This window comes from Atractosteus spatula, chromosome 27, assembly GCF_055471065.1.
Source record: "Atractosteus spatula isolate fAtrSpa1 chromosome 27, fAtrSpa1.hap1, whole genome shotgun sequence".
Taxonomy (NCBI): Eukaryota; Metazoa; Chordata; class Actinopteri; order Semionotiformes; family Lepisosteidae; genus Atractosteus; species Atractosteus spatula.
In genome coordinates, this window is record NC_142732.1 from 8,604,485 (window position 1) to 8,632,366 (window position 27,882).

General features: G+C 47.5%; 4 protein-coding genes across 6 annotated transcripts; 3 read left to right on the plus strand and 1 right to left on the minus strand.

Annotated features, from left to right (window-relative positions):
• Nucleotides 1–96: 96 nt before the first annotated feature.
• Nucleotides 97–10,591, plus strand: LOC148814320 (tyrosine kinase receptor Cad96Ca). The gene is made up of 12 exons (XM_088906850.1): nt 97–154; nt 3,465–3,544; nt 4,141–4,237; nt 4,742–4,943; nt 5,027–5,165; nt 5,603–5,701; nt 5,950–6,110; nt 6,243–6,380; nt 6,824–6,935; nt 7,610–7,709; nt 8,584–8,683; nt 9,499–10,591. The coding sequence occupies exons 2-12, from the start codon at nt 3,499–3,501 to the stop codon at nt 9,559–9,561; spliced, it is 1,257 nt and encodes a 418-aa protein (XP_088762976.1). The 5' UTR covers nt 97–154; nt 3,465–3,498; the 3' UTR covers nt 9,562–10,591.
• A 406-nt stretch (nt 10,592–10,997) lies between these two features.
• tmem97 (transmembrane protein 97) lies at nt 10,998–13,729 on the plus strand. Its single transcript, XM_088906835.1, has 3 exons — nt 10,998–11,277; nt 11,631–11,775; nt 12,324–13,729. The coding sequence occupies exons 1-3, from the start codon at nt 11,161–11,163 to the stop codon at nt 12,599–12,601; spliced, it is 540 nt and encodes a 179-aa protein (XP_088762961.1). The 5' UTR covers nt 10,998–11,160; the 3' UTR covers nt 12,602–13,729.
• ift20 (intraflagellar transport 20 homolog (Chlamydomonas)) lies at nt 13,572–18,320 on the minus strand. Of its 2 annotated transcripts, none has more exons than XM_088906833.1 (5): nt 17,177–18,320; nt 16,342–16,494; nt 15,357–15,442; nt 15,028–15,131; nt 13,572–14,625 (listed from the first exon to the last, which is right to left on the minus strand). In XM_088906833.1, exons 1-5 carry the CDS (start codon nt 17,292–17,294, stop codon nt 14,544–14,546), a joined length of 543 nt encoding a protein of 180 aa, XP_088762959.1. In that variant the 5' UTR covers nt 17,295–18,320; the 3' UTR covers nt 13,572–14,543. The 2 variants fall into 2 exon arrangements, with proteins under 2 accessions (XP_088762959.1, XP_088762960.1); XM_088906834.1 differs by having other exon boundaries at nt 16,342–16,537; nt 17,177–17,306.
• On the plus strand, nt 17,914–27,876 carry tnfaip1 (tumor necrosis factor, alpha-induced protein 1 (endothelial)). Of its 2 annotated transcripts, XM_088906831.1 has the most exons (8): nt 17,925–18,008; nt 19,117–19,290; nt 19,782–20,122; nt 20,643–20,812; nt 22,997–23,080; nt 23,480–23,532; nt 23,842–24,037; nt 24,638–27,876. In XM_088906831.1, the coding sequence occupies exons 2-8, from the start codon at nt 19,232–19,234 to the stop codon at nt 24,857–24,859; spliced, it is 1,125 nt and encodes a 374-aa protein (XP_088762957.1). In that variant the 5' UTR covers nt 17,925–18,008; nt 19,117–19,231; the 3' UTR covers nt 24,860–27,876. The 2 variants fall into 2 exon arrangements, with proteins under 2 accessions (XP_088762958.1, XP_088762957.1); XM_088906832.1 differs by lacking the exon at nt 19,117–19,290 and having other exon boundaries at nt 17,914–18,008.
• The last annotated feature ends 6 nt before the right edge of the window (nt 27,877–27,882 follow it).

Here is a 27,882-nt window from a genome sequence, read left to right on the forward strand (position 1 = left end):
TATAAAAAAAAAGTTTCCCTCTTGAAGTTCTAAAAAGAGGAGCGTTTCTGCTTAACTCGTGTGATGCTGATGTTGTAGAAGTCTGAGGTCTGTGTCTCGCTAGGAGAGGTCGCAGAAGCTACACTTCGAACTCGGCTGCGTGTGGAGATCTGCTGTAAGTCCATTTCTGTTCGTGTCGCTTTTCTGCTACGAGAAAGAAACCTGCGTCTTTTTTTCTGCTGTTTGTTTCAGAAGAGAAATGTGTGCGGGCAAGCGGTGAAGTCATTTACACTGTGTTGCGAAGGGACTACTCATTTATTATGTTAAAGTTTTAAACATGAGGACAGGTGCGCACTTCTTCTCAAGCGAAATTTCCAGACGTGTCCTTTACAATAGACAGTGAGAGAAATACCAGATTTTACCACCTGTGTGATGTTAGTTCTGAGTTTGATATTTGAAGGTTTTAAGTTTAGCTTGAATATGAATGATAAAGTTTTGAAACCTGATTTTTTTTACTTAGAATCAACCAAATTACTATCAGAACATTAGAGGTTATGTTAACCAGGAGGTTAACCAGGTTACAAAAGTCTCTTGTTCGATTGCCAGTAACTTATTTATCCTAAAATTTCACATCCCAATAATTATATCGATAGAGTGCTTTCTGAGATTAAAAGTTAAAAAAATGTGAGGGCTTAAAGCGTTGAAGGTCTTGTGGCCCTGTTTTGCATGCGGGTGATAACATTTTAATTTTTTCTTTGAATGCTATAAACGGCTTTAAAGTTTCTGTAGTATTTGGAGGTTCGTTTATTTTTCTTTTAATTAATTTGGAAGCCCAAATGTCGTTCACTGTAAATACAGTAAATTGAGACACAAACCAGGATAATAATCGGTTATTTTTCGTCTCATCTTGTAACAACTTCATTTCTTCAAGAAGTAAGGACTCGTTATAGTGAGGATTCTAAGAAATTGTCCTTTGATTCATTGTATTAGCCTATTTAGTGCTTAAAACAGTATAATGGCTCTAATGTGGGGGAAAAAAAGCAAAACAGATTACTAAAAACATTAAGCTTGTGATGACCTTTAAAAAATATAGCGTAGAATTTTTGTAGTTATAAAATGATTATATCATAATGGCTTTCGTGTTAGGAAAATACAGAACATTGTGCAACCAATGTACACATGACAAAAGAGGACAGATGTTCCACAGGTGTGTAGCTGCCCAGAGAGCTGTCTGGGATACAGGAGCTTGTTAGATCTTTAAGGCAGCAAGGTGACAGGTTAAGTCAGGGGTGTCCAGTCCTGGCCCTGCCAGCCAGTGTGTCTGCGGATTTTCTCTTCAAACAGGCAGAACTCAAGGAGCTGAATTGGACACTCCAGGACCAGGACTGGACACCCCTGATTTACGTCCTTATTAATCAATGAAAAAACTAGTCCCGCACAGGCAACCAGTGCAAAGCAGCTGAAATGGAGTCTCTACTGCCTCACAGCTCTTAGGCACTGGGTTCGATTCTAGCTATGGTACTTTCTGAGTGGAGTCTGTACGGGTTTTCTGTGGGTATTCCAGTTCTGCTCTGGCTTGCCGCAATGCTCCCAGGAGTAAGCTGATTTCAGATAATCGGCGGATGGATCAATATCCACAGGATTACTAAAGCCTATTAAAACGCACGTAGAGGCCCCAGCTAGCACAGCAGTACAATAATCCAGGCTGTACAACACGAAAGCATGAAACGGCTCCAGATAAGGACAAGATCGCACGTGTGAAAACATTATATTCTAGTGGTATGTGAGGTTATTTGCACAGCATGTAAATCCTACACTTGAGTCAAAGTTAACAGTCATTAAGTTAACAAGTGAGATTAGTCGATGTCCATCTGACTGCGGATCTCGAACCACGTTGAACAGAATACTGTATCTTAGAATTCAGTGCTGCTGCTAACCAAAAACTCAGGTAGGTGTTAGCTCCCTGTTTTGAGGACGGAAATCAGTAGTATTTTTACCTCCTCACCAGTGTGTTACTAAATCAGACGGAGCCCCAACCACCTGTGAATTCTAGCAAACAAACCAAGTGCCAAATCCCTGGTCTTACAAGACACAGCGCGGTGTAACAGAGGGGACAGCCGCTTGATCAGAGAGACATTGAATGACGCCGAGGCAAGATGATGAGCGTCTGTCCGGAAGTGGGAGAAGGACGTTCTAGTTCTTCACATAAAAAGGGGGATTTTCTTCTTCTCTGAACAGGTAGCATGAAAGAACCGAAAAAATGTGACCATTGGTTTAACAGACCTTTATTAAACTGTGACTCTTTTTTTGAACAAAAGGATGTGGTCACCTGCCTGCAGAGGCTGCTCTCTCGTTCCCCCGAAACAGAAGCAGCGGGCGTGAGGTGCTAAACCATCAAAAGGGACACAGTGCTGAGAACAGGCCTCGGGCCCCCAGCTGTGTTTCTCTGGTTCTCGCAGGTCCGGTCGATAGGCAGACACCTGGGTGGCCACCGTGGGCTCACAGCTAGAGCGCTACGAAGTGCGTTTGAGGGAGAGGAGGATGGAGGCGCAGACAAGTCCTTTAGAGCAAAGGGAGATACATTTCATGCGGCTGCGAATAATGGAACAAGGTACCTCCACACTGAAAAATATAAGAGGGATACACAATGTTTCAGCAGTACAGCCTTCTTCAGGTGTGAAGAAGAAGGCTCTACAGCCAAAATGTTTATCCTACTTTCTGTCTTTCAGCATGGAGTCAACATTTACTTGTTCCTTTGCAGCCAGCACCCACAGACTCAATAATGTATTTCATTGTCTTTTATTCTACTTGGACCTCCAGTTAGACCTGGTCTACTTGATTAGTTACTGTAGCTAGATGCTCAAAACTCCGTTTTTATTCTGTATGTACTGTAGCATATTTACAGGAATCACACCTTGAACCAGCCTGGTTCATAGTTGGGTCGCTCACGTTGGGCAGGGACACTCGCTGCAGAGTCAGAAGCACGGTTCAGCTGCTGTCCTGCAGGCTCAGCCCTGGGGAAAGAGGAGGCAGCAGTTTTGCTGCCTGCAAGTTGAGTTTTCTGACAAACCTGATGCCTTTGTTTGGAGTTTGAACTGACAGAAGGTAGCAGAACCCCTTCACACGAAGTAGGAGGCAGAGAAAGGTCGAGGCTGGTACAGAGTTTTATTGCTAATTCATGTTTTTTTTTTTACAAAAAAAAGCTCCTAATATTGACATATCAGAATGGCCTCTCAAAGTCTTACAAAGTCTTTTAGCATCTTGAAAGAAGGTGACCCTCTGGTATGTTATTGTGCTTTTTGGAAAAAAAAAACGTCAGCCTTGCACGGAGTAACCTGAATAGAGGGCTGTGTCTTCCTGTGTGACGGGGCGTTGCAGAGCAGGTTCTCTAGGCTCTGTGGTACCAGACTCCGCTGCGCAAAGGTCAGTGTGGTCAGGAGGCGGCGCAGCTCCCGCGGCCTGACTCACTCTTTCCGCCCCCCCAGCTGCAGTCCTGAGCCGCTCCTGCCGTCCAGAGACATGATCTGCGCCACCAACGACACGCACGGCCCCGCGGCGCCTCCCAGTGAGTTCCTTTCCTCTTCTCTTCCGAAACCCCCCCCCCCCCGGCGAACACGCGAGCACCAGGATCGCCGCAGTGGACCTGCGGCAGACTGAGAAGACGTGTCGGGTCCACACTGGCCTTTGCAAGAGATTGCAAGGAGGGGCTGCTGGTTATTGTTGCCAGTGCCCTGGCCTCTGGCCGACGGCTGGGTGCCCTGTCTCTGACAGGTAGCTATGGGGGGTGGGGTGGGGGACTTGCCCGTCCTTCCTGCATGGAAACTAGATCCAGGCTGGAGGAGGGAGCAATCCCATGCTTCTGGGAGGCTCCAGGACAGTCCTGGGAGAGCTGGCTAATCTAACCAGGAGCGTTCTGTATGTTGGCAGCCTGGCTATGACCAAGAGCCCAAAGCTTCATTAATGAAGACATGGTAATTAACAGGATTTGTTCAGGATTCTGTACTTGATGGAGTATGTACACAGACCGGGTTTAGGGAGAGACCACCCTAGCCCCAGTGAGTGCAGTAAGGAACCTTTTTGTTTGTTTGCTTGTTTGGAGTTGCTCCGGCTTGCCTGCTTTACAACAGTGTCGATCTGTTATCCTCTCTGCCTTCTTTCCAGAAGGAAAAGATTTGACGGAGGCACATTACATCCTCATCGGCATCTCCGCCTTCACTGTGGTGGCCATCGCCCTGCTGGTGGTGCTGTGGCTGAGGAAGTGAGTATTTGAGTGCGCCCACGGTCGGCCCTGCACAAATAAAAGCAGAGGTTCGAGCTGGGAGCTGTGTCAGCCTGCTGGCTGCAGAGGAACAAGCAGGCTGAAGAGGAAAAAGAAAAACCACGTTGTTTGGACTGTAGAGTCTCGTCATGTGTGTTAGGGAGAGATAAGGGGTTAAAGAGACGGGGGCAATGAATTCCTGAGAAGGTGTGGAAGGCAGCAATCTGGAAATGAACAGAAAGATGAGAAGGAGATAAGCTGACAGAGTAGCCCTGCGTGAACCAAGTTTAAGTATCAATTTGGCCTTTGCTGTCTTTTGCAGTACAGGAGTGTTTGAGAATCCCTGTGAAGGTGCACAGGCAGAATAGTCAGTGTGATCATGGCTGGGAGAGGTAAATCAGCTTGGAGAGCCAGTGGATGGATTACATAAAGCCTAGCTTCCTGGTAACGCTGACAACACTAATTTGACTCGCGGATCTTTCCCATCGCATGTTCTCCGTCTAGGTACCGTGCCTTGATGCGCACCATCCAGAACCTGCAGAGAACGGGCTGTTTTGTCAATGTCCCCCCCTCAGACGCCCCCATGCCGCACAGCACCTCGCTGGACACCCTGGAAGAGGACCCTGTCCAGACGGGCCAGCAGACGCCTGCGGAAAGGCAGAAATCCAAGTCTCTGAGCAGGTCGATATGGAGGCCACCACAACCAGTAAGTCTCGGATCCCGGGACGTTTTTGTTCTCGCTCGGGAGCCCCAGAGGAAACTAACGGGGGGGGCGCTTCTCATCTCCAGGGACCCCGCTTCACGAAGGCGGACCTAAACCTCATGCAGATCATCAAGGCTGGGAAGGAGGGCGTCTTCTACAAGGCCAGGATGAATCGGGGGACCTGCAAAGGCCACTCGCTCTTCACCTGCAAGATCTCGAAAGAAGGTGGGTTTTTTGGAGGTCCCCCAGCCCCCCTAAATAAAAGAGTGGGCCAGCTGCTGGGAAAGCAAGTCACAACCCTGCATCTTCTTCAGGAACCCAGCAATAAGGCAACCTTATTACATCTCGTGCAAAATCTGTGTATATTAAATACAGGACACTATATGCACAGGTCTGCTTTGGTAAAGTCCCTGAATAGGGGATATGTAGTGTACATTGCACTGTGAAAGTGCTTATCAAGCAAAAGCTATTGCTCTACTTTTTCTGAACAGAATGTGCAGCCTGAATGTGCAGGCTGATGGCTAGGACACTAGGGATTGCTTAACGTGCTTGATCTGCAGTTCGTCTTCACCAGAGATCCAAGCCCTGTGAGACCTGTGTTGAACATTGGCCACAGAGCCCTTGGAGCGGGCGATGGGTCTCACCTGGGCTGCCTGTTTCAGGTGTCAGCCCCAAACGAGTGGAGACGGAGGTGTCCATCATGAGGAAGCTGGGGCACCACAAGAACGTCCTGCAGCTCCTGGACTGGAACACGAGCCAGGGTGAGGTGGTGGGGGGGGGGCTGGGTTAGAGAGTCTTTTGGTTTCTTATAAGCTTTAATGAATCACACAGCAAAAACCAAGCATGTTCCTGCGCAAGACAAGCAAAAAGAAGTCAATGGTCTGTATTTCCTTTTTTAATACACACAGCATGTAGAAGGAAATACTCGGCTTGGTCCCTCTGCTACTGCCCTTCAGCCTGTGGTCGTGTCAGCAGTTTTTTTACAAGGTGCTCGTGTTTGCTGCCCCAGAGCCCTACGTGCTGATCATGGAGTACGTGAGCTGTGGGACCCTGCGCAGCTTCCTGCAGGCACACAAAGAGAGGCTGAGCCGAGACAGCGAACTGCAGAACCTCTTCACCATCGCCTCCTACCACATCGCCCTGGCCATGGAGCACCTGCGCTCCAAAATGGTAACGACCGCCCCCTCCGCGTGCGGGGGTGCAGGGGTGCTGGGGGCACGCCGGCGTTACGCCACAGCTGCTCCGGCTGGGAGGTGCTTTGTCTTGTGGTGGTGTGACCAGTGCCATCTCGGTGCCGCACAGGTGGTGCACTGTGACCTGGCCCTGCGCAACATCCTGGTCAGCAGCTTCCCTCACGAGTGCAAGGTGGCGGAGTTCGGCCTGGCCAGGGACCTGACGCGCATGCGGAGCCGGCGCAGCAGCCGTAAGAAATGCAGAGCGGTGAGTCTGAGCGCGGTGCGCGGGTGGCACCCCTCCTGGAGGCAGTCCACCCTCCCGTTTCCTAACATCTTCTTCCAACTCGGGCTCGCGGGGGGAGCCGGAGCCTATCCCAGCGAGCAACGGGCACAAGGCAGGGTACACCCTGGACAGGACGCCATGCACGCACGCACCCACCAGTGTTCCCAGAAGCCATTAACCTATGGGACATGGGGAGAACACACAAACTCCACACAGACAGCAGCCCGGGAATTAAACCCAGGGCCCCAGCACTGCGCCCAATCGTGATTTTGTAGATTATTGCTCTCTTGCTTTGTGTGTGTGTGTGGGGGGGGGGGTTGCTTTTCACATGCTTCAGCATAATGAAATGGAGCTGACTGGAAGGGGACGCGGTGATTTTGGGGAGGGTGGATTTCAGCCACTGTGCGTGTGTGTGTTCTGGGCAGGAGCGCGTGCCCCTGCGCTGGTACCCGCCGGAGTATTTCAGACACAACTACTTCAGCTTCAAGGGCGACGTCTGGGCCTTCGGCGTGGTGCTGTGGGAGATGCAGACTTTTGGTGAGTCTGAGAGCGGAGACTGGGGGTTGGGCTTGAGATCAAAGTGCAGAAATCCCTTTCCTGTCCTCTCTTACCGACAACGAGACAACGAGAGGCCAAGGTTTGCCTCTCTCTGTCTTCAGACCCTTTTTGATTTAGGATGTAATGGGGCTTCTGCTGCTTTGCCAGTGTCCAGGTCGTCGCTGTAAAAGACTCATTTATTTTAAATGGACTTACTTGGTGAAATAAAGGATAAAACTAAAAAAATTTAGGTTTTCTCATATGAGTACATTGTAATTCGGTTTTCCCTCTGTAGCTCAACTGCAAAATGTTATTCTGCCTGGCAGCCCTTTCGTTAAGAGCTTGCAGCTCGACCCAGACATATGAAAGATAAAGACTGGGGCTTCCCTCTCCTGTCCTTTCACTACCTTTTTTCTTTCTTTTGTCTTTTTCCCTTGCTTATCTCTTCCAAATCTCTGGTTTCCTTTTTCTCTACTCGTTTATTCCTGTTTTTATGATTTTATTAATGTTGGATGTCCACAGTTTGTTTAGGTCTTTCATGCCATGACGATTGTTCACAATTGTTCATTTTGTGTATGGTACCATGTAATATTCCTTCTTTCCCCCGAAAAACCAATAAACAAATTGAACAGAAATTGAACATAATAAGCTGTATTTCGCTTTGTGTTTCCTAGGCACTTTGCCCTACCCCAACCTGGAGACCTCAGAGGAGGTGGTTTTTCACATCTGCTCTGGAAACAGGATGAGAATCCCGGAGACATGCAGGCCTGAAATGTGAGCTCTTGGCTTCTTTTAGACCTGTGTCCAGAGTAAGACCACAGTGGCTTGAATGTAATAATGCTCGTGCAGTGAGTTCTTTGTTTCTCTGATTGTGCCAAACAGTGCCATATCAGGGTCGGCTCGAGCTGATGAGATCAGTCGGGGAGCGCTTCTCCTCTCTTGGCTCTGCAGTCGCTGTAGGAGCGCAAGGCTTAGGGGTCTTGGCGGGTGGGGCACTGACTCCCATGCTGTACGGAAAAGAAAAGAGACACAGTGTTTTGGCTGTGGACCCTTCTTCAGGTGTGTCAGAGGTGAGGGATCTACCGAGGTGAGTTATAGTTATAAAAGGAAGATGATATGGAGCTGTTAGCTGTAAAAATTCCCTTGCTTCTTTGATGTTTTTGTCAGAAAGAGAAAGAGTGGTAGAAAGAACTAGTTTCCTGGAAAACAGTTGCAGACGTCTCTGGGTGGTGTCCGAGTCAAAGGAATAAGTGTTAGATTTCAGACGAACTCCTTTGGGAACGATGTTGTAATGATGACTTGTATAGAGGAAGAGGGGGTGGTTAGAAAGGCTGGTGTTGGAACAGATCTCTGTGAGGAGAACGAATGCCTGTTTGGCGAGAGGAGGGGGCAAGTAGCCCAGGGAGGAGGAGAAGGCGAAGAGCTCCAGAAAAAGATTTAGCAGAAGACACAGTGGGTCGCAGCAGAAATGGGCTGAAGAATTTGAAGTACAGATCTGCGCAAGCGTGCGTAGGCCGAAGGCTCCACAGCCAAAATGTTGTCCGTTCTCTCTTTCCCTTACAGTGTGGAATAAACCATCACCAGTTGCTTTGCAGCCTACGCATGCTGACACAGCTCCCTGCTTGAACTCCTCTCTGTCTTCTCCCAGCATGCAGATGATGGAGGACTGCTGGCTGGAGCCCTATACCCGCCGCCCCTCATTCTCGGACATCATCGGCATCCTGGAGAACATCTTGGAGAACGACGCTGTGAGCAGCTCGCTTTTATTCTGATAGATCCTGTTTCAAGAGGTTTAGGCTGCGTATGCGAGTCCCCTTTCTGCTAACACCACACAGCGCAACCTCTGCTGAAAGGGGCTCTTAGATAATGGGTAGAGATAGTGGAGTTGCCAGGCTTTCCAGGGAATTCCCTGGGAATTCGGCATGCTCTTATCCAAGACTTGCCCTGCACTGCACATGTCATTGCACACACCTCGCAAGCGCCAACAGGACAAACGTCCCTCCGAGGAAGGAGAAGAAGTCCCTCTGAAACCAACGGTGCTCAGTGCCGTCGAATTCCGACACCTGACGATCGTAAACACGCGGGGGGGGGAGATGATCGATCCGTGCAGAAAGACCTACAAGCATTCGTGCTTCTGCTGTCGTCTCTGCTGGGTCTGGAGGCATCACCGTGCTAAGTACTCCGCGGCTCTCGGGGGGTCCCTCCTCATCTCACAGGGCAGGTTAGGGCCTAGGAGCCAGGGGTTCGCTGGTCGAGAAGGAGCAACATGCTGAGGGACTGTTTGGAGCACAGCATAGCAGGATGTGGGAAATCTCCGCCTTCTGACCTGACCGCTTTACCCAGATACACTGTCTCATTGTGTGAGGAGAATGGTAACAAAGGAGGTTAATTTAAGGTGTAATTAAAAACAACAGAAAGTCACTCTGCCTGCCATTATCAGTTTTTGAGCTTGAACTGTGGTTAGAAATTAAGCAGGAGACCCAGCTCGCCTCAGGGGACAGAGGTAGTGATCATCACTGGCCTTGGTGTGATCCCTCTGTGCTGCTGTGCGCCTGTCTTGCAGGATTATGTAGATGTAGACAACAGGAGGCTGTTGTCCACAGTGACGGGGGCGTCGGGCGACTGAGGCTCCCGGCCTGCCGCCGCCTGGATCCCAGCGATCCCCGAGTGTCCGGAGGACTTGGCTTCCCTCCGCGTGATCCCATTCCCGAAGCACGGAGCCAGGAGTGGGAGCCTGGACTCCTGTGGGATTCCTCCGCGCCACCATGCCTCCAGCCCCGGGGGAGCTGGGAGCAGCAGCGCTTGTACTGCAGGTCTTCCTGGACGGTTGGATTTCCATGCGGAGCATCCGTACGGAACGAGACGGTGCAGTTCTGAAACAATTCTGGGACTCGAAGCTCAAATTTGTGGCCAAAGACACGCAGGAGTCTCCACATGTCAAAAGGGAGTGTTTTAGTCTCTGACCTACGTTACCTTGGCCTTGCAAGGCCTTGTGCAATTCTACACTGCGATAGCATAAGGTGTGTGACTCCCTACATGAGGGAAAGGAGACAAATAGGTTTTTTTTTTCTTACACTAAGCACAGAGTTCAGTTCTGCAGTTGCTGTTCAAACTGGCCTGCGGTTCATCGACAGAAGGATTACTTCAGGTTTTCACAACTGTTATCGACTCCTTATTTAAAAAAAAAACAGTTTTTATTTAAAATCTACCAGTTGCTTCTGGATAATGCTTTTGTATTTTTCTTGACTTCCTTGTCGACAATATACCCGCCCTGTAGCAGAACCTGTCCAATATAGCTGTGCAATACTGAAAGGACTTTCGTGGTTTCCTCTAGGAAAATACACTGTTAACAGATGAACTGTTTTTTTTATTTATTTTGCTAATGTCTTCTCTTTTCATACTACGCATCACCCCCAACACTTCACACCACGCTGTGTTCCAATAGGGCCATAAAGAAAGCAGTATTGGTCGGTTCTTCTCAAGGATACTTAAAAATCATTGACGCTGTATTTATTGTGGCAGTGTGTTTTTCAATTGCTTCTGCACGATTCTGCACATACTTTGTGATTCAATGATGTACTGCACATGTTCCTTCTTCCGATATTGATATTTGAGCTACAGCAATAAAAGATAATAAAGGTTTGCTGGGCAAAGTCTTAATTTCACTTATCTGAGTCCCTTCCGTAGATAGAAGTACATTCTTGCTTTCTTTTATAATGTGTGTAACCTATTTAACATTTCTTTCCAAATTATTTACTATCAGCGTTCTAGATGTATATTGAATATAAATATACGGTATTCACCTCTTCAGTTTGAAAATGGTTTGATTGCAAACCCATGCGAAGCAGACACCCAGAGCAGAGGTGAGAGATCAGTTCTGGTGAACCTTGAACCTTGAATGAACCTCCTTCAGCCCGACGAGCCGGTCCCTTCAAAGCCGGTTTCATCAGCAATAAACCCCGGAGCCCCGCCCCTCAGCGACCGCCCACCGCAGCCTCGACTGAGCGGCGCGGCCAATGAGCTTCGCGGAAGGACACGTGACTCCACACCGCCCCCGTCGACTGTTTCCCTCAGCGGGTAATCAATGCGTTTCTGGTGCAGCCGAGACTTAATTTATTGAGACAGGTTTTCGAATAACAATCGTGTTTTTTTTTCCGTTCATCGTTGCGATCCATTGATAACTTTTGCTCTTCGCTTTCAGTGCGTGTTGACGCTGTAAATAAACATGCGTTTCGTCCGCTTCCTTGAATGGGTGTTTTTCTTGTATTTTGCCTCTCACGTTCCGATCACTCTCTTCATCGACCTCCAGGCTCTTCTGCCGGGCGAGCTTTACCCTCAAAGCGTAAGTGAGACTCATTGTGACAACATGTGCATGTGTACTTCACTAAAGTAGCTGGTCTTTAACTTACCCGTTAGCTGATCGGTAACCCCCGTGTGCGCGTGTTGATCTCTGTAGGATTTGCAATATCGGCTAAGGTTCATATACCAAAGGTCAGTGTTAAACCAGAGACGCGGCAAAATGTTGTTTTAATATGAATTAAAATATGCTGGTCAAGCACTGTTCGCTTTAATCGTCCACATTGTCTGTGAAATGAATTCCTTTGGACTTTCCTACCGGCTGGCTGTAATGAGAGATGACATGTTCTGTGCACCCGTTGCCGGATGATTGCAGTGCTCGTTTCTCTCGGCTCGCAGCTGAAGGATGTGTTACGGTGGTATGCAGCCCAGTTCAAAGACCCGATGATGCTGGATCCCCCAGCCTGGTTCAAATCTTTCATCTTCTGCGAGGCTCTTCTGCAGACGCCCTTTTTCCCGGTCGCAGCTTATGCCTTCTACAAAGGTGAGTGGATTCCCTGTCGCAGCCTGATCTCCTCAGATCCCCGCAGATCTCAGAAGCTCAGCCAGGCTGGGAGATGGGAGAGCTCTCAGGACAGCCAGGCTGCTGCTCGAGGTGCTGTTGGTGGACCTTCCCTCTAATCCTGAATTTCTGAACTCAGTGCGCTGGTGTCTGTTGGAGGTGCCTGCCTTCTGGTAAGATCTTAGGCTGAGATCCTAAAACTTTTGGTCCTTCACCGAAGATCACCAGGGACTGTGCAGAACAGTAGTGGTGTTAGTCCTGGTGTCCTGGTCAAATTCCACCGTGGACTTCATCTGGCCTCCCTGGTCTCATGTGCATGGGTGCTGCCCTGCAGTGATGACTGAAGTAGATCCCCTGCTGTACACAAAGAGCTTTGGGAAGTTAAGCCATTTATACCTCCAATGGGTTATTAATTATTGAGTAGATGAAAAGCGTAATGTGTCCTGCGTGATTGTACAAAGAGCTGAATGCAGGTGTGCGTGTCCCGGGCGGTGTTTTCAGCTGCTCTCTCTGCTGTGTTGTCTATGCAGGAGGATGCAGATGGATCCGGACTCCTGCGATTGTCTACGCCACCCATGTGGCGACCACGCTGATCCCCATCCTGGCTCACATCCTCTTCTACCGCTTCCCAGAGGGGCCCCACCCCGGCCCCCAGAGCCCCCGGGAGCGCCTCACTCTGACGGCCATCTACGCCCCATACCTCCTCATTCCCATCATCCTCCTGCTCACCATGCTGCTCAGCTCGGCCTACAGGGCCGCCGCAGCTCCCGCAGGAGAAGGTAGGGCAGCGAGCAAGAAGAAGAGATAGGCTGCGGGCGGCTCTCGTCTGCGTGCTCTGCGTGGCTCCCCCGTAAATCGTCCAGTGTGTTTTTACATTTTTTGTATTTGTTTTAGCGTTGCAAGTAATTTAGGAGCGCATGCCAGCCCTGCGATGGTGCATGGCCACGGCAAAGAGTGGATGAGGCTGTGCACGTTGCTCAGACAGACGGATTTACCTCAAAAGGACGATCGCAGAGTTGGGGGTCTTTGTAGTGAATGAGGATGCTGAAAAACCTGTAGTACCTCAGTCGGTTCACTTGGCATGGGAGCATTATGCCTTGGGTCCCCAAAGACAAGTGCACACATTACACCTGAAGGAGACCACTTGCCAAGCTGGCCGACTCGCTGGACCATCACGGGGACTATAAGCATACAGCATGAACAGGATTGATTAAAAAATATAAAAACAAAGGCCACTGAATTGCTTCCCGCATCCCATATGTTGACTGACCTTTTGAGAAGTATATATGCGTCGACTTCCAGTTAAACCTGGCCTGCTCCGCTGTTATTTGACTTCCACGTTTTCTGTCCAGTTGACTAGGATGTGCTGGTGATCACTCGGCTTTTGTTCCCTTTATATGGACAGTTCACGTGAAATCAGCAAAATACCTTTGTGCCCAAGTTTAATTCCTAGCACTTGTGCCAGTCTGGGTAAGAATTGTGTTCTTTCACTGGATATAATTTTTTTATTTATAAAGTGTCATTCCAAACCCAAGGACGTTGTTTTTGATAATAATAGTCGAGGCCAATTTGCTCTATAGTGTGTCGGCAACACTTCAGTGGTGAATATTAATCCTGTCTTATTTTACAAAGTCCTTGACCAGTTTTTATATAATTGATCCTTCTCTATGTATGCAAAGGAAAACTCTAAAAAACTAGTAGTTGCAAGGCAGAATCATAGATTATGTGTGCACAAACTTCCAAGGCTAAAGACACAAAGACACAGGCATTATATATGATTTTATTCAATTGAACCTTTTTATTTAAATAGCTTGTTTTCCAATTGCTTTTATTTTTAATCTGTAGTACAGTTGACACCAATGTATATGTCTGCTGACAAAAAGCAAAAGGAATAATACCTTGAATTTCACTGTATTAAATGTACTTCACTTTCAAATAACTGGCCATAAAATGGACTGATTTCTCATATAAGATGATATCATAAAGCGATATAAGCACCTTGAGCAAAGAAAACACAAATATGTAGTTTTTGGTTTGGTCCCATTAAAAGATATTTAAATATTAGACCTGGATTACACACACTAAAGCACAGATAGAAAGGGAATTCAAAATGCTATAAATGGCTATAAAACACACTGTATAACCATAAACAAAAAGTTTACAAGATTATGAAAATGGATTTTTATACTGGATCATGCAACTGTTTTATACAAAAGGTAACAAAACTAGCTTTACAGAATGTCCATCAGATATAAATAGTATAAATAATATGAGTTCATTGGTAGATAAGTCTTTTTTTTCCTTTGTGGTGTGAAAGGTAATGCTAAAAATATTTCATATCTGGCTCATTCCATCCACTTCTTAGAATACTCAGTCATTATGTGGTCATGGAAAATTAAGACAGAAGCCGGTAAGAATTGTTGTGGTCTTCTGTGTAAACAGGGGAATGAAGAAGTGAAATGTTACCATAATTTCTTTTTAGCTACCTACTAATATGTAGGTTGAGCTGTGCAGGGGTGGCATTGCTTGTCTGCAGTCTAGGTTCTCATGGCCTGAGCAGTTGTCAGTTGAGTTTGTTCTGAAGGGGTCCTTCCTGCTCTCCAGTTTGCCTGAACAGAGGCTCGGTTCGCTGGTGTCCGTGTACATCTGAAAGGAGTCAGTCCTAGAAGAAACATCCCGTCTGCCCATCTGCACGACAGCAGGCGTGCTGACCCGAGCTCACGTACACAGGGCGACCACGGAAGCAGCTCTTACTTCTGAAGGATGAACTGATCGATGAACTCGTTTTGCTCTGCTTCTACTTTGGACAGCGCTTCGTACTCAATCCTATACCTGTATACAGAATGTAGTGACAAAAAAAATCAATCTCAGCTCTCTTTACTTAGCCCTCATTTCTTTAATTATGGCAGAAATATCTAAGGAATTGAAATATTTGTGTTCACTTTCTCCCCCCTACCTCTGCTGTACTAAATCATGAGACAAATTCAACACCTTATCTTTCCTATGCAGGCCACTTATTGACCTTTATGTGCAGTGCTTAGTGATGGAACAATTTAGTTGATGGGACACAACGTTTTAAATGTAGTGCCCCAGCAACCACCATGCCCTGTGACTTTGAGAGAATGAATTCACACCAATTCAAGAAGCATCAGGTAGTATTTACACTAGATAACACTGAGTGTAAATGCCCCCCCTTCCATATGAACTAATGCAGTAAGAGTTGTGAAGTCTTACCTCTCCAGCTGCATCTTCTTCTCTGCGATCAGAGCCTGGAGCTGCTGCTGTTGGGCCTCCCTCTGCTTGGCCACTGATTTCAGGAGGTTCCTTGCACCAATAGCCTGTAGGGGGCAGCACAGGACACAGTCAACAAGGAGGTCACTTTTTTTGAGGATTTTTTACCAAGGTGCATTTTAAATAGTTTACAGGCTGTGGAAAAAGTAGGATAGGAGAAGATTCATTTCAGGTGTTGAACAACAGTATTGGACAGCTACAGTGACTGAGAGATCGTCTTGCAATTTACTGTCTTGTTCATGGTGTGAAATCATTACTGATTGAACCCCTACCTTCATTTTCTCCGTCTCAGCCTCTTTTGCCAGCTCGTCCACCAGCTCTATCAACCCTCCAACAATCTTCTGAAACTGGCCAATCTCTGAAACAGAAACAGTCTGACCCTCAGCTTGCGCATAAAACTTACCTGGATTATTTTTTTAAAATATGCAATACCAAATTTAAATGTTTTCTGTACAGAAATGTGTATAATTATCAAGTCAATTTAAAGCACTACAAATACATTAATGTTAATGTTGTCATTAGAGAAGTGCAAAGAAAATTTAAACTACTCCACTTGCTTCCACACTACTTTAACAATTTCCATGTGCATGTACCACACCCCTCGAACATGGCTAAATATTTACTTTAATCTTTTAATTACAGTCATATTTTTCTGCCACTTGATCCTGTTTTTAATGCTTCCTTTAATGTTGGTTTGTACAGCATCTTGAGATGCAGAGCATTAAAACTGGTGCTTTAGATTTACAACTGAATGGCATGCAAAATAATAATAATTGCTTACACTTATATAGCGCTTTACTGGACACTCTACTCAAAGTGCTTTACAGATAATGGGGACTCCCCTCCACCACCACCAATTATGATTATTAACAATTTAACGGCACACAAAAGCTACCGGCCCATTTTGATTCCTGGGATTGGGCGGAGTGGTGGCTCTGTGGCTCAGGATCTGTGCCTGTGGCTGGAAGGTTGCTGGTTCAAATCCTGCGGCCGGCAGAGGAATCCTACTCCGTTGGGCTCCTGAGCAAGGCCCTTCACCCCAACTGCTCCAGGGGTGCTGTACAATGGCAGACCCTGCGCTCTGACCCCAGGCTCTCTCCCTGTCTGTGTGTCTGTGTGTCTCATTGAGAGCAAGCTGGGGTATGCGAAAAGATAATTCCTAATGCAAGAAATTGTAAAGGGTTAATAAAGTGATGTTGTTGTTGCTATTATTATTATTAAGCATTCCTCCCCGTCTCCCCCGGCTGCTCCACCTACTCTCCACGAAGTCTCTGCATTCCTCCTTCAGCTCGGTGGTCTTCTGGGCCACCTCGGGCTCCAACACGCGCAGCTTGTTGAGCTCGTCGAAGTGGAGGCCGGCTTCCGCCAGCGAGTCCTTCGCCATGATTGGTGGGCGGGCCGCGGGAGGGGCTTGTGAAAATACGTCATAGAGACATGTTTAGCACGGTGCAGCCTGTACTTAAAAAAACAAAACAAAAAAAAAAGCCTGTGTTGAAGGGGTGCATGTCTACGTGAAGCATCCCCAAATGTGGTGTGAGCTTGTTCTAAACAGTCACCGTGACGGCAGTTTCTGATCACTGCTTTGCACACAAAACAGATCATCTGAAGGGAAAACGCACGATAAGAAACTAAAATAAACTAAACCTTCCTTTTTTGTCCCTCTGTTAACGGTAACACAAATCCACAATGTAGACACCAATGTTCGGGGTACACTGTAGGTTGTTTAAGAAACTACATACCTAAATGACGGACTGATAACGAGAGGACGAGAAATGCAAAACGTAGCGTAAAGTAAGCATTAACAGTTTTAACTAGTTCTGAAAATGTTGCCTAGCCAAGAATGTGATGTGCTTTCGTTTATCTACAGGCATTCCAAAGAAAATATCACGCACCTTTCAAATTTGAATGAGGAATATTTTTCTTTGCCAAGGAAATACAACGTCATTATTGATGCCTATCCAAGAATTGTTGGAAAAGTAAACATACGGAGTTCGGCTTGCAATGACAGTTCGTCCGGATAGACTTAATTCATGCCAGTTACTTAAACACTATTTACATACTTTTTACAACGTTTACCGAAAATGTAACTCACCGGACTTCTGTTTTTTTTTTTTAACTGCTGAATTACTCTGAATATGTGTCACGTCAGACTCCTCGTATGGTTCTTGTTTCTGCGGCTGCCAGGGAGACAGTCCGATTCCGACCAACATGGCACTTCCGCAGCGCTCGCGCTCGCCCCGTCTATTTTTCGTAGGAGTGGGAGGGGGGCTAGTCGTAAAACGTCTTGGTTACAACAAAATCCCTTGAATATGTTAGCGGAAGAAGCGCTATGATTTGGATTTAATTTACTAACTGTTATAATTCATTCGATCATAACTTGATTTATATTACGTTATTTCAATGTTGTTTTTTTTATCTGATACTTGAAATTCCCTTTTGTTTATCGAATGGTTGATTCCATCAGGTCGCCTGGAGGACGGAACCATTTAGCATCGACTAAGGGGGAGATTAAATATGAACGGAATCTGTAATTCCAAAAATATGTAGTTAATTTACATATTAAGTTTTAATTTCAATGTAGTGTGGTATAACTGTACAACATGTTTCTAATTTAAAGCGTCGTGTTCTCTCAACGTCGGGGTTTTAAACTCGTCTATAATGGTATCGTTGCAAGACCTCCAGGCTTTTGTGGTAATTGTAGTTCCTTTCTGTCTTTTCTCATTACCGAAAGGAAACTGCAAGGACTACAAAACCCCGAATTCCCCCTAATCCCTCCTTTACATGGAGGTGATGTTTACTGTGGTATGCGAAGGCTATGACGTCTCAGTTTAAGCGAAAGAAGGAGCCTGACGTACCTGTCCGGAGAAACAAGGCCCGAAGAGTTTATCACTTGAAAAGAGACGTCGATTTAACGTATTGGAGAGGTGAGACCCGCGAAACGCTGCATCGTGTTTAACGTCGACCGAGAAAACTGCGATATGCTTCGTGGCGTGATTAAAGACTTTAATTCGATTACAGGTTGTCCCCCGGTGAAAGTGGGCGGCAGTTTTGGATGAAAGATTTAGCCCTGTGAGGCAGCGGCAGCCGAGTTTGGGACGGTGGGTGGGGACGCTGGAGTTGCTCTCGAGCGTGACTGGGGAGTCCCCACGGGTGGATTTATCCACTTTTATCGTTTTCCCTGCGCGGATGAAGCTTCGCTAGCTACTGTATATCACGACGTCATGAAAGTCGACGGTAAAAGTCAGCTGTGCGTGAAATTTAAACTGCTGGATGGCCGAGAGCGGGCGAGCAGGAATTGAAACACAGTTTAGGCTGTAACGGCGTCTGTTTTACTGTAACAGATCAGCAGAGCTGAGTATTCACGTCGCATTTTCCTTACGAACGCTAACTAAAGCGAGTTATTAATTATTAATTAGTTATTGACAATAAAGAAAGAGAGTTCCCAGGTCCCCATTTAATCTGTGGGGGGGGGGGGGGGGGACAAAAAACCTGTTGTACAGTTGTGATTCGCAGACTCTCAGATTAAAAATAAAGATCTGTTTCCAGGGGGTGTTGATCCACGCACCGCGGTTTGGGGGTACATTCAAACACGGCGCAGGGACGTACGTTTTAAACCCTTGGTTTTTCGACTGAGAACGTAGCGTTCTTGCTTGGCAAGGACCCGGGCTTCTGGAAATGACTCCTGTGTCTTAGGAAGTGTCCCCTTCCCCCTGTTTTTCCGACTCTCTTCCTGCACGACCTGGAGCCCGGCATTGACCCTCCTCTCTGCCGGAAAGGCGCTGGGAGACAAGGGGGCGGGGGTTCTGGGTAGCGGTGACGTCACCGGGTTGGTGGCTCTTGTCAATACAGTGCATTACACACGCTCCCTCTCTCCCTGCCCTCCAACTGAAGTTTTTCCATTGGTATTTAAACTGGTTAATGATCTGTTTCATACTTAAGGTCAAGCTGTAGCCGGATTCCTGTGGTAGGCCCACCTTAGGGTTTTTTTTCCCCAGTGCTTGAGGCTGACGGGCCAGTTTCACTATCTTTCAGTTGGGGTTTCTTGCACAGAGGCCCTTCCAGACGACTCCATTCCAGGTCTTTCGTGTGACCAGCCCCTGAGCTGGCCTGTTGATCCTGCTCACGATCTGAGGGGAGGGGTGTTGTGATGGGCAGTGGAGAGCTTTTGGAGGGACAGCTGTTTGAGAAGCCCTGCTTTTATTTCAGGTGACATACTGTAAGACGTGTGATGGGAGCTAAAAAAAAAACATGGGGGCAGCAATGTGGCACAGCTCTGGCTTTGTAACTGGGAGGCTGTGGGTTCAAATCCCAGGTGAGACACTGCTGCAGTACCTGAATTGCTCCAGTAAAATATAAATGGGTGTGAAAATCACTGTGTATAAATGGGCGCACATGTAAGTCACTGTGGCTGAAAGTGCCATCAAGAGTAAAGGAGGAAAATGGGAGAGCCCTTCGGGGGGGAGGATTCTGAAATAAGGTTGGAGGTGTTGGGCAGGAGGAAGGAGAAATAAAATTACACAAAAGCTCAGTCTTGTGCTTGAAGTCGAATGCAGATCACAAATGACCTCCAGGTGGTGCTGTATGTATGCCGTTACCCTAGCCGATCTGTGGTGCGGGCGAGCGCAGGGCTGTGGCGCGGGCACCCGCGGGGCTGGCCGCTCTCCGCATGCCCTTACCCTAGCCGCTGTGTGTTGCAGGGATGCGCAGGGCCGGCAGCAGGAGCCTGTGGCAGTGCCCTCGATAGCGGTCACCACGGCGGCGGATATCAAGCCCACAGTCTGCAGAGTCGTCATCTACCTACGGAGGGACATGTCCGGGGAGAGCTGCCTGGGCCCGCCCGCTGCCCCCGCCTCCCCGGCCGCCGCCCCCAAAGCCAAGACCTGCAGCTTCCGAGGGCCGGGGGGCTTGAGCCACAAGTACGTGCGCCTCAATGTAGGGGGCGCCCTCTACTACACCACGGTGCAGGTCCTGACTCGCCAGGACACCATGCTGAAGGCCATGTTCAGCGGCAGGATGGAAGTGCTCACTGACAAGGAAGGTACGACAGGGCGTGAGGCTGGTGCGCCTGTTCAGCACCGCACCGAGACTGCACCCATGGCGCTCATCGCGTCAGGGGTCCCACAGCGCTGTCCGGCACAGAGGCTTACCTTCCAGATTTAAGGTTTACCGATGCACCGATTCCGCAGTTCGCTCAGCCCCTCACCGATACTGCAGTACTACAGTGATTATTATAATTATACCAGGCGATAGGGTTTTTACCATGATCCAGTGATCTAGTTACGGTGAAAATAAGTAGTACAGTATGGAGTTTCTATTCATTTACTTTAAAGCTTTTGCAGTTCACTTTCAAGGGCGTTTGCTTGTCACCAAGCTCCAGGGTCTCTGGAGAATATAACCAGGTTAGAATTGCTGTCCCGTGTCAGTGAGTCGCTACCTCTGTCCTGTCCCGGCTTCACCTGGACGCCTTTGATATTGTGAGGCGGCTTTCTAAGCGAGAGCAGCAGGGAGGAAGCCGGTTTGGGGCGGGTGACGGTGACGGGGGGTCTTGACGTTGGCAGGCTGGATCCTGATCGACCGCTGTGGCAGGCACTTCGGGTCCGTCCTCAGCTACCTGCGGGACGCCAGCGTGGTGCTGCCCAGGAGCCGGCAGGCCATCCGCGAGCTGATGGCGGAGGCCAAGTACTACCTCATCCAGGGGCTGGTGGACATCTGCCAGAGCGCTCTGCAGGTGAGCTGGCCGCCCCTCCGCCCGCGCTTTCTCCTGCCGCCATTTCTCCCCCTTCGTTCCGATGGGCGTGGGCGTGGTGGGGATGTCTGCAGATGACGCCAGAAAACCGCATGTCCCTCAGAGTTTCAATTAGCCCTTTCTGGTAAGAGGACGGTCCACCCAGCCGCGGAGCAGAGACCTAACGGGTTTAATGTAAAGTAATGTCAGCAGTGAGGCCTAGGATTAAAAAAGGGAGCTTTGTTATTGAGTATTTACTGATGTTTTTTGGACTTACAAGGTATGCGGTATTTCGTATTGTGCTGCAGAACTTTGGCCTACAAAAACTTTCATTTGGCCTTGAGTGGGTGAGTCATGTATAACTCGAAAATGGTTATGCATGCTGTTAGTAACCTCTTTTGGCAGGAGCAGCGGTAGTGTGTTTGAGTTTAACGCAAAGCACGGGAGACAGTCCAGTATTTGTTCAGGTGGAGCTGAAATTCTGGCGTGCCGAGCGGGAGCTCAGCTGTCTCCTGTGGCGGTTGTGGATTGTGACGATGAGGAGCGGGGTTTGTGCCCTGCAGGAGCGTGCCTGTGGAGTCCCAGGGCCCTGCTGAGATCCCTGACTTATCTGGACTTATCAGGCACAAAGCGGACATTGTCTGGTCTCCATGGAGACTGCATTCCATGCATTCTGGAACCCTGTGAATCAACATCAATTAAAAGAGTTTGTGCTTGTGCAGCATCAGGAGAGGTGGTGTTGTTTGAGGCTCAGTGTGCCATCTCCTAATGATTTCATTTGTAACGGGGGTTGAAAATGTTGGCATATGCAGTACTGCACCACAAATTTTGGTTCTCACTTTCCTATGTTCAAAATTCTTGTTTGATATATTTGCTAAATACAAATCGGAGTCAGCTGTGCATAACAACAAAAATATCCTGTCAGTCAAGTCAGCACATGGATATAAAGCTTCCAACTTTTTTGTAATTTAAAGGTTACATTGGGGTTTGTCCCGTCTTCACTCCCAGTACAAGATATTCTTGAAATGCCCAGTACGTGACAACAATGGGGTAATTTACTACTACCTTTACACTACAAAAGTTGGTTTGGTTTACAAAAATTGTCTGTTCGTTCTTTTTTTGTATTCCAAGAACTGAAGACCGTCTTTGTATCCCGATTAGAATATTGAAGAACACTCTGACTTCATGTCCTCACGCACGTGGGGTTTGGACTCAGCCTTAGGGTGGCTTTTAGCATGGAATTGGGAGTTGTTTTTACAATTTAAGTGTTAACGTCTTGCAAAGTGATTGGACGTAAACCATTAAAAGATTAGCTGGCCACACGTTTCGAAGATCACAGTAAGGCGAGGTGTTTTTAAACTGGCCCAATTTACCTTTAATACTTAGGAGGTGCATGACGGTCAACTTCCAAATGATATAAACTCATCCTTAGTTGGGTAATTAAGAAGCAAGTTGCCATATTTATCTTTGCTGTGTTTCATACAATTAAGATTCTGAACGTTCTGCAAAAATTCTTTTTTGGTCTCAATTTCCCCACCACCTCCAACCATATAACATAAGATCACTTTATTAGCCCTGTACAATTTCTTGCATTAGGAATTCGTCTTTTCGCATACCCCAGCTTGCTCTCCATGAGACACAGACACACAGACAGGGAGAGAAACCCGGGCTCAGAGCGCAGGGTCAGCCATTATACAGCGCCCCTGGCGCAGTTGGGGTTAAGGGCCTTGCTCAGGGGCCCAACAGAGTAGGATTCCTCTGCCGGCCGCGGGATTTGAACCGGCAACCTTCCAGCCACAGGCGCAGATCCTTAGCCACAGAGCCACCGCTCCGCCATATGCGCATATCAGACTGCTGGACCAGAAACGCAGAATATCTGATACATGCAGTGTTTCTAAAGACTGCATTGCCACTTGTACGGTGTAGTCCTGTTGAGGTATGGCCAGATTAATTACTTACACAGTGCTCTCATTCAGTTTTTATGAGCTTGTGCTGAAGGTTGATGTCTTGGCGTTTGAGTTGCCATTACATTCGGTTTAATGCTCATTTTGTAACAGCGTTGGAAACACTTTGTGATGTGAGAGTACAGAGTGTGGCTGCAAGTACGATGCTGCTAATGAGCACTGGAACGGCGGTAGTGCTCCTTCACTAAAGTACCTGCTGTTGTGTCTCCTGTTTAAACGGCAGGAGAAGAAGGAGGATGCGGTCTGCGTCATTCCTGTCATCACTTCCCCGAAGGAAGAGGAGAGACTGATCCAGTCCTGCTCCAAGGTAAGTAAGCCTCCTCCTGGATAGTGTGACTCCACTTACTTTGACTACAGCCCCAACCTTAGTTGGTTAAAACACCAGCTGTTTTTTTAACTCGGACTCTCCAGTTATTATTGCTATCACCGTCTTTCAGCTCCAAACCCCACGGGCGCACACGGGGGAGAATGAGGCGATATTTAACATGCTTTGCAGACAATGCAGCCCCGTGGAACTGGATAGTGACATATTCCAGACTCAAACCTGTGACCGAAGGGCTCTGTCTACACTCGGGTGTCTGTAACGGTAGCCACTCTCAATAAAAAAAAGAAGCAGCACGCAGCACTACACCATCTTCAACCGAAAACCTGTTTTGTAGACTGTTATTGATGGGAGTTTCTCTGAATCCTGTTTTGTCTTTCGCAGCCCGTAGTGAAGTTGCTGTACAACCGGAGCAACAACAAATATTCCTACACCAGGTAATCTGAGCTAACACTCCATGGGTCTTGAGCTATGCTGTTTTGGTGCTCTGTGATTATTATTGTGAATGATCTATAAAAAGAAGACGCTTAACCTTTCTTGAGAGCAACATACTGTATGTAGTATAGTCACGCCTAACAAAGCACTGGCCTGACTGGTCTTGACAATGCAAGCCAGAAGGGTACAGGAACCAGTACCTTTGACCCTTGGTTCTTGGGTCACCAATCCAAAAGCGGGGGGCGGGGATGAGCGGGCTTCTTCTTGGTATATTTTCATGCCCGATGGGCCTTCCTTTCGTGTGTTCCAAGCACCTCGGACGACAACCTGCTGAAGAACATCGAGCTGTTCGACAAGCTGTCCCTGAGCTACAATGGCCGCATCCTCTTCATTAAGGACGTGATCGGGGATGAGATCTGCTGCTGGTCCTTCTACGGGCAGGGCCGCAAGCTGGCGGAGGTGTGCTGCACCTCCATCGTCTACGCCACCGAGAAGAAGCAGACGAAGGTAGGGCCATATTTGTCCACTCCAGTAATTAATAATAAGCCCATCAGTAACACCGCTTGAAAATGTGCATGCCCAGTTGTGTGCCCCATTGCTTTTGATCCAGCCACCCGAATCCACATCTTCGTGACCTTGGTGTCTTCTGGTTCTTGAAAGACTAGCATTTTGTGAAAAGGTCTAGTCGGTTGCGTTTTTATTTCAATTCGGGGTACAGTTAAACACCTGAGAGTCCATCCAGGATGGGAACCAGCAGATGCTGGGGTTAGGGGTCAGGGGATCAAGGGTCAGGGGTCACGGGGAGCAGGAGAGAGAAACCCTGCAGGGATCGAGACTTCACTCGTCGGGTGTGCAGAAAACGTTTCACATATGTCTTCTTCAAACTAGAGGCTGGCTTCTACCATACTTTTGACCTATTTGTCAGCTGGGAATCACAAACCATAAATTTTAATGGCAGCTTATTTACTACCAGAGGTTTCTTAATCACCTACTCAATGGGCCCGTAATTTGCCATTTCTCGGCAAATTTGTGTTTTCAGTCGTTTTCAGTTTCTAAATTTCCAACCGCCTCTTCCCTCTCTCTCGCTCTCCCGCCTCGTCCGCCCAGGTGGAATTCCCAGAAGCCCGCATCTACGAGGAGACCCTGAACGCGCTGCTGTACGAGATGCTCCCGGTCCCCGACAACTCCCTGCTGGAGGCCACGAGCCGCCGGGCGCACTGGGGCTCCTCCCACAGCGAGGACGAGGAGGGCCTGGAGCTCAGGGAGCGCGTGCGCCGCATCCACGTCAAGAGGTACAGCACCTACGACGACCGGCCCCTGGGCCACTAGCCTGAACTCGGGGGGGAGGGAGGGATGGCGAGGGCATCGAGGAGGCCGAAACTGGAGGAGGGGAACATCCGCCTGCCTCCCTGTCCACGCCAGCTGAGAGCCGAGCCACGGCGATGACTGCAACCCCTGGCTGACTCCAAGGCATCGATTTTTGTTGGGGTTTTTTCCACCCTGCTGCCGAGTCGAATCTCAGGATCGCGCCTCCTGTCTTACCCTGTTTTACTCTGGGAATCCGGCTTGGAGGCTCTCGCAGGCAGCTTGCGCCGGGCTGCGCTCTCTGGGCGATGGCAGCGTGTGTCCAGTGTCTCGGAACGTTGTGCGGTGGCGATCGAGGTCACTGACCGCACATCTGAATCCAGTCTTTGTTCTCCGCAAGGCACTCTCGGTCAGAGTTCCGTTTTAACTATGAAAATCAGATTCTGCAGGGTCGGGTACAAGTGAGCCAAAAGCTTTGCAGCCCAAGGATGGTTTCAGGAGGCAGGTGTTTTCATAGGCCAGCCGGCCCCTAGAGCAGTTCAGCAACTAGATCCGGTTTTGGAAAACAGGATTGGCTCAACAGGTGGGCCATCCCCTGGGCTCTCAGTACTGCCAACTGTGCAACAGAGAAAGTACATCAAATGTCTGTAGTATCCCCCCACTGCAGCCCTGGAATCTGGGGCCTAGACAGGGCAGCACAGTGACCTCGTGGAGCAACATTTCAGGACACAGAGCACCTCTGTTCACATCCCTAATGGCCAGCAGCACCCAGAAATAAACAGGACAGGAAATGATGGAGAGGATTATAATCATTTTATCTGGAATAAATCTAAATCACTCCTCTAGGTTTTACTGCAGCCTTTGTAATCACCAATTTAAAGCTCTTACCTCAATGTCCACTGCTGTTCAAACGTCTTAGACGCAGTCAAGGTTACCAGCTTACTCAAAAGCCCCACCAGTATTTTCTGCTATTTGAACAGATACGTTTGGGTGATAAAAAACCGAGCTTGTCGTTTAACCAGTCTTTAATTCACAACGATCAGAATGTTCTCAAACCTGAACAGCCAAAATGACTTGTGGTTAGTAATCTGTCTCATTTACCAGTTAGAGCTAATTGATTCCTCTTTAGGTATCAGGTTCCTCTCTAGCCATCCATAAAGACAGAGGTTACTTTCTGTACTGTTGACACAGTTCTGTCAGGAGTAACAATTATGTTAAAAAGTGGAAAATCTTTATGGAATGGTTTCTGCGTGGAGAAAGAACATTATTGATTGAAAAAGTCTTAAGATTTTAAAATTGTACAGCAGTGTATGCTAACTTTAGTTAAATATTTTGAGAGCTAAAACAATGACCACTACTGCTAAATAACACTACCCACAGCTGCACAGCTCTGTGTTGTCCCTGACAGGATCTGTTACAAAAACTATTTCTGTATTGTAACTTGTTGAAGCCTTGAATTAATTTTGGAGTTTTTTTTTTTTAATTGAACTGAATTCAAGCCTTTCCTAAAAAAAAATGTATTTTTTTAATGTCATTTTTCTAAATCAGTGCGACATGATTTTGGGATTCTGTCATAGCACTTTTATAATGCTGAAGAGATTGCTGTGCCAGTAATTTTTAGACCTACACAGCCTGATTTTTTTATTCTCCCTTCTCGGATGACACATTTCACCAGCACAAAAATATCTTCTAAAACACTTTTTTCCTGTGATTCTGACGGCCGAGTGTAAGAGCAAAAGAATTTCTTTGTCACTTTACAAAAAGAGACAAAGGATGTTCATGCCAAAAAGATCTCAAAAACAGTGTTTCCTGGCAGCTTTTCCTGTCTTGTAATGTATCTAAGCACTGCCTTTTCTATATTGCTTTCTGTTGTATTAGCTGAAGTTTATTTCTGTGGCAGCACTGATTGTCCTGTGAGTTTTGTCCCCTTATGATTTTTTAATGACGTAACAGGACGAGCTGATTTGCTAACCTGAGCCCTGGAGATGCTCAGTGAATCGTCAGCTTATTAGAAGTAAACTTGCTAGTTTGAGTCTGACCGGCTTATCAGTTACCCTGACAAGTCAGTGACAAGTCAGCCACTCTGTCAGCTCTCTCTGTTCATGACAAATAATCATATTAGCTGAGTAGCCTTTTCTAATTATCAAAGCCTCCTCTGGCTATAAAACTGCACTTTATGCATTAAGAAGTGACTTAAAATCCATTGAATTGAAACGCTGTTCTGCAATTGATTGGCTACTTTTAAAGCCAGTTCAATGTCCTTCACAACCCTAAGTGTCTTGTTAGGGCTGCCGTTTACCCAGGTTTCTGTAACGGTTAGTGTATAAGTCTTGCCCGATGTCAGATGTGAATCTGGGGCTACTCCCCAGTCAAACATCTTCACTTTCATGGTTCATACAGCTGGGGTGTGTAAAGCAGTCCTCGGGTCATCACCTGGGGTAAAGAGCAGTTCACCAGGTTCCAGCACTGGTGTCCACTCAAGGATTTGAACCCGCAACCCTCTGGTAATGGCTCCAGAGCTGTACCGCAAGCTTTGGCAGGATGAGTTCCTCCAGGCGGGGCTGTGCCCTGACTCTGTACTCTTGATCCTGTTACACCAGGGGGTGGGTGGTACCCCTCCTGACTTCTCCACTAATCACAGGGCATCACGAACACACAAATTAATATTCCCTCTGAATCACCAACTGGTCAGATCCCAGGGGTACATCACAGGCCAAAGATTTAATGGACTTGAGCAACGTGGGGAGGGAGGAAATGAGACCATGTTTTTCTTTCTCAACTCATATCGAAGCAGACAGCTGCTTCAAATGAATGTTTTTTTTTTGTTTTACTAGAAGTCATATTAATGGTAGAGCTTTGGCTGTTTTAAAAATAGCTTTTAAACTGTTTTTTTTTAGCTTTCATTGAAAAGGTGACTAATTCATTTCAAACGTAACACTACGAAACGTCAGTGCCTCTGAACAAATACGATGTGTTTTTCTATCTGTCTGTTTTGCCTTTGTGCATCGTGGTTTTGAAAATATTAAAGGGACTGAAATCCATCTGGG